A 5,883-nucleotide genomic window follows, 5' to 3' on the forward strand; every position below is an offset into this window, starting at 1 on the left:
GTGGTGTGTGTATTTTGGGAAGATGGTCAGAGGGGTTGTGTGTGTGGATGGGGTGTACAGATGCTTGTTATTTTCTGATTCAGTTTTGTTCCTGAATGAGCATTTTAGAATGAGCCAAGCTGTAACCTACACATATTTTTTGCAGAGCAAGTGAGGCAGGATCAAATCCATCTTTGAATCCAAGTTTCTCTTATTTCCATCCTTGTACACCTCCAAATTATAGTGAATTCATTCCTGAGCTGGAGAGGTGCCAGAAGTTTCTCAGCTAGCTGTCTGTGGGCTGCTCCTTTTTTTTTTTTTTTCTTTGAGGTTTTTCTGATGCTTACAGAGTGAGCTCAACTCAAAGGTTTTCAGCCTCACTCTCGCCTGATATTCTGTAAGAGTCAGATCAGGCTCTGTAACACTAAGGAATACTGTGTTAGCATCAGATTTGGTCTGACTTCCCTGCAGGTGATTTAGAAACTTCACAATGCGTCTGGTAATGTATTTTATTTTCTAAAGAAACCACTTTATTTTTTTATTTATTTTGGTGAGGCTGTGTGGATTTTGGGATTGTCTAGGTTTTTTTGTTTTTTGTTTTGTTTTTTTAAACAAATTGAATGTGAAGACATCAAGGGGCTGCCTTCTAGGACCCCACTTCTGTTTGTTTTAGATATATAGGCAAATTTCCTAAAGGGAATCTTAATTCAAGCAGCACTTTGTCTTTAGATAAGCAGGCTTGTACAAATGCAGATTAACAGATGCAATGTATTATATGTAGAAGCATTAGTAAGTTTATTAGGCAAACTGAAATTTAAAACTATATTTTTCATGTTACCATTTGTGGGCACAGGAATGAGATAATTGCCTTACTGTAATAAAGATTGACAACAGGGTTTGAAAAATAATTCCTAAAGATTCACAAGCTTCTACCAGAAGAGTCGTCCTTCTGCTGTTTCAGAATGTCTCTCTAGGTTTTTAAACTGCCTTCTTATTTTTACTCTGCAATTACTGTGGAAAAAATGTAGTTATGTTTCATAGTAACCCTACAGGGCTTTTAAGCTTCAGTATTCAGCAAGCATTTTAGCTATTTTAAATACTAGACCTTGAATAATAAGTAGATCAATGTAAATCTTATGTGGCCAGGACTTCAGCTGGTTGCCAACATGTAAAAAATCATACAAGTATAAGATGTATGTGCGTGTGTATGTATGCATGTATGTGTGTGTGTGTGTGTGTATGTATATATATAATACAATAGAAACAGCTATTTCTAACAGATTTTATCGGAGTCTAACAAAATATTCTTTCAGTATGAATCTGTGATTATGGCTTTGGTAAAAACAAACAAACAAACAAATAAATAATATAGTGATTAACTCCATAATGATTTTTTGGCAGTCTCAAGGGAATAGTTCAGTAGTTCTAGTGATTTTTTAGTTCTAAGGTTCTTAGCTTTCAAGTTCAAGGTTGCTATTATCAGAACTAATTTTATTTTCTTCCCTGTTTAAAAATACATTCAGAAAGGAGAGGCATACTCAAACCTTGCAAACAACTGTTATAAACTATAACTTTTCCACTGCACATTATTCTGATATACTTTTAGAAATAGTCCACAGAGCTTTTTTCCTTCTCAGTTTTCTTCTTCTTAACATAGACCATGTAATATATTTGCATAAATCCTAAAAAAAAAAATTAAAAAAAAACTATTCATCTCAAATGAGGTATTTTGAAGGTATTTTGAAATAAAGTGTCTAGGCAATATAACCTAATATATACAACAGAGTATTACTAACTATATTAGGTACAGATAACCATTTGAGAATAAATTGGCATTAACCCTAACTGCAAATGATATTTCAATTGCGGATTCTCACTAGGCAGGTTAAAATGGTTTATAAACTCTGCAGGCAATATTCAGGTTTTACTTAACTGTTTTTTCACTTTGGGCCCTTTTAATTCAGTGGGAGAAAGATCAAGCTTCACATATTGATATTAATATTGACATATCTGCCATGGTATAGAGGATATGGGGCTTACAATATTTGCTTTCTCCAATTTACCCATGCTATGACAAACATTAATCTGAGCTTCTGCATTAGTTGGGACAATTTATTATACAACTATACACCAACATGCTAAATTTCACAAGAAAAGATCTATATTAGAATTTGAAGGTATTAGAACTGACTAATACACGTAGAGCTGAACATTGACTCCTTTTGATTCCTTTCATAGCTTGCTTGAAGTTAAGATGCCTTTTCTTGCTGAAGGTAAAGTATTAATGGGACTGTCTTAAAAAAACCTAAATACATATAAGTATAGGACCGAGGCTTGGCCTTGTTTTTCAAATTGTGTGTGTGTGTGTGAGAAACCTTTTTAAGTCTCAATCCTGCAAACTGACTCCAGAAGTGTATGCACTCAAACTAATCTAAATGAAGTCAATGGAACTATTTTACATTCCGAGCGCTAATAGACTTGAGTCATGTTTTTTCTTTGTTAAAAGTTTCTTTAGCCTAGAAGTCCAAAAATAAGATCAAATTCAAGGAGGCTCTACAATTACAGTAATTTGCCTTAATTCCAAGAAATATGTATTAATAAACTTTTTGTGCCTGTAGTCTTCCTGTAGCTGAGTTCATCTTATTTAAAAATGTGAATAATAAACTACTGTGCAGAAAACTAATGTTTCACAATAGAACATGGCTGATGATTCATAATTTTATATGAATTACTTTATCCTATGCCTTCTACATGTATCTGGGCAGGAAATAAGTTGGAGGGTCTAATCAATTTATCTTGGCCTCCAGAAGCTAATACACGCCTGTGGCTGTTGGGGAACCAACATACTGTTGATCTGCAGCACGTCTGCTACATCTTACACACTAAATCTGCTTTTGCTCTCAGTCGTGTCATCGGGGTGTTTCTACTGGCTTCAGTATATGTGAACTATTAGGAGTGAATTCTGCAGTGTTAAGAATCTGACAATATTTGCAATACTAATAGAAAACAGTTCATATAATTTGCTATGTGGAGGTAATGAACCCAAACCCATTATAATGTTTCTTACTAAATGTTTGATTCTTATGTCAAGATACAGTTAGAAGATTTCTTGCATAATTTTTTCTGACATTTTCAACCCCAGTTTTAATAGGATTCTAATGTATACACTATGAGTAAATGAACATTAAAGTATATAGTAATTTGTTTACAAATACTGTCCTATGTAATATCTGCGGAAAAGTAAATATGGTTTGAGTGATCTGGCATTAGTCAAATTGTATTAGATTCCTGAAATGCAACTGCTGTCATTTCATGGTCCCCACCTCCCCCGCCAGACTTGTAACAAACTTATTCTGAACAAAGCTCGTATTAAAAGCATACCATTTAATGTTAACTATCCCAGGCAATCATTGAATCAGTGCATTCAACAACATCCAAATACAGTTAAGACATTTAGACCCTAGCTCTGAAATGTGTGAAATGACTTCCATTCCATTGACTTCAGTGGGATATGGAAACACTTGTATTTTACAGATTCAGGTTCTTAAACTGGAAGACTTAGCAAAAAGTGTTGTGGGAAGGAAAGGCATTCAATAGATTATGGTAGTGACAGTATGTTCTTAAATATCATTTGTCAGCAAGAGGAAGTAAAAGGAATTTAGAGGATTTAGAGGTGTCTGAGCATCAGTAAGGACAGAGATGATAAAATGGACCCTGGAAACATGGATAGGGATAGAAACATGGACCAGCATAAAACAGTAGGCTGATCTGGTGAGGGCAGGAATCTAAATAACTTTAGTAGGAAGGAAATTGGAATGAAGCACTACTGTGAGAGATCTAGATTATTATAGGAGGAAATAAATTAGTTAAGTGCTTGCTGGCATTATGGCTGGGTAGGCAGTAATTGCAGTTTTGTGTTGTATCACACGAGCAATGGATAAACTCTCTAGTTCAGGGGTGCTCAACCTCTGGCCTCCGGGCCAAATGTGGCTGACAGAGCTATCACATCTGGCCCATGGGGTTCCTTATGGGTCAGAAAAATTGGCAGCAGGGGAGTGGTGGCCATTAATACAGTCACCCTCCCTCTTGCCAGGTACCCAAGTCCCAAGTTCCACATGGCCAGGTTGCACCTTGTTCCCCCATGTGGGTCAGGCCACACCCTCTCCCCCTGCTGGGTCATGCCTCTTTCCCCTCCCCATAGGGTTTGGTTGGGGCTGGGTCATGCCCATTCACCATAAGACCCTGGATTGGGGATGGACCTCCCCTTCTCTTTCTCCTCCTGCAGGATTGGAACATGCCCCCTTTTCTCCCACAGAGCCAGGTTGGAGTTTGGCCATACCCCCTTCCTCTCATGGGATGGAGCCACACCCCTTTTTCCCTCCTGCAGGACTGGGTCAAGTCATCTTCCCCTGAAGGGCCTAGTTGCCCCCTGCACTCTTCCCTGTGGCTGGATAGTGCTCAGTGCATTTGCTCTGAGTGTTGGATTGGGACTACCAGCCAGATCTGGCCCATGGACCAGCCACCTGCCCCCAGGGAAGAAGGTTAAGCACCATTGTTATAGAGGATTGCTGTAAACCACAGAGGGAGATCCATTCAATTCCAGATGACAACTTCAGAAAGATACACATCCATTAGGGGGAGCTTTGAGAAGAGCAATGATAGTTTAAAGCAAAGGGGGCCAACCTTTTGGTCAGGTGTGCCACAGATTAGCCCTCCCTGAATACCACTGCAATCCATTTTCCATAGCCAATCTGCTGCTCCAATTCTGTTTTTTGCTGTATGCTCTCTACTCAATCTACTCCTCTTCTTTCTTCTTCTTGCCCTATCTGCCAGTGTGCTTCTTGTCCCCTTTCTGATCTGTCACATGCTACACAGAGAGGCTGTCTGTGCCACTTGTAGCACTTGTGCCACAGTTTGGCCACTCCTGGTCTAAAGGAACTAGTGTGATAAGATCATAACAGCTAAATGTGTATAGTTTGTTTAACGGCAAAGAGTAGGAAACTCACCTGTTCCCAAAACCTGAAGAATGTAAATTCAAGGAATGGACAGAAATTATTTAGGGTGATATAAATAAATATGATGATATTTAATCTGAATGCTGGGAATTTTTTCTAGCTGTAGTCTCATTATCACCCTGGGATAAACATGTGAAATAGGGTCTTTAGAGTACTGACTGTAACCTTAAAACAAAGAAACTAGATTAGAGAAAGCACAGGAAATATGCTGTAGGATAAATGGACAAGATGATAATGGACACACACTTTTATCTAAGTGCAACAATCTGTAAGAAAAAGTAATTTGTGATTTTTCTTTCCACAAAATGTAGCGTATATGGTATCCAGATAGGAGTATTTGATGCAGTATCTGGAGGGAATGGATTTAGCAACTTGGAGATCAAAAAGGAGAGATGGAGGATTTGGGAAAGTTTTACAGGGGGGTTGAATGGGGCTGTGACTGTTGTGGCCAAGAACCACTGCTAGTAATCTGGAAACTAAGATGTGTGTGGAGGTAGTGAATACTAACCAATCCTCTGCAGAATTTGAAACACCTGAAAAGATTAAACTACTTAAGTCTGAAGTCATTAAATAAAAGTTTAAAAGCACTGTTTTGTGCACTTGCCCTTATTAAAGGTTAGCTGTATGACAGATTTGAACTACTACTTTTTTTGAAAGTTATAGGAAAGCAATAAAGAATTTTCTAACACATTTTAAATGATCTATATGATTCACAATCACATCAATCTAAAGCTCAATCCCATAAGTAAAATTTATTGAACTTTCACTCCCCAATATCTTCTTGCCACTGGAAAACTAGAACAGTATCACTAAATAGCGACTGAGCAAGGGAAAGTGAAGTACATAACTAGTATTTACTAACTAATTTCAGGTCACAAAGAAAGGTGAC

General features: G+C 37.6%; 1 protein-coding gene across 1 annotated transcript in view; it reads left to right on the plus strand.

Moving 5' to 3' along the window:
- The first annotated feature begins 454 nt into the window (after positions 1 to 454).
- The window catches only part of SCHIP1 (schwannomin interacting protein 1), a 556,040-nt gene continuing 550,611 nt past the window's right edge, over positions 455 to 5,883 (plus strand). Inside the window, 1 exon segment of the mRNA XM_090051951.1 lies at positions 455 to 478. Within this exon segment, the coding sequence (XP_089908077.1) occupies positions 470 to 478 (9 nt within the window). The 5' untranslated portion in view covers positions 455 to 469.

The sequence above is a fragment of the Crocodylus siamensis genome, chromosome 6 (genome assembly GCF_052110815.1).
Source record: "Crocodylus siamensis isolate JL-2025a chromosome 6, ASM5211081v1, whole genome shotgun sequence".
Lineage (NCBI taxonomy): Eukaryota > Metazoa > Chordata > Crocodylia > Crocodylidae > Crocodylus > Crocodylus siamensis.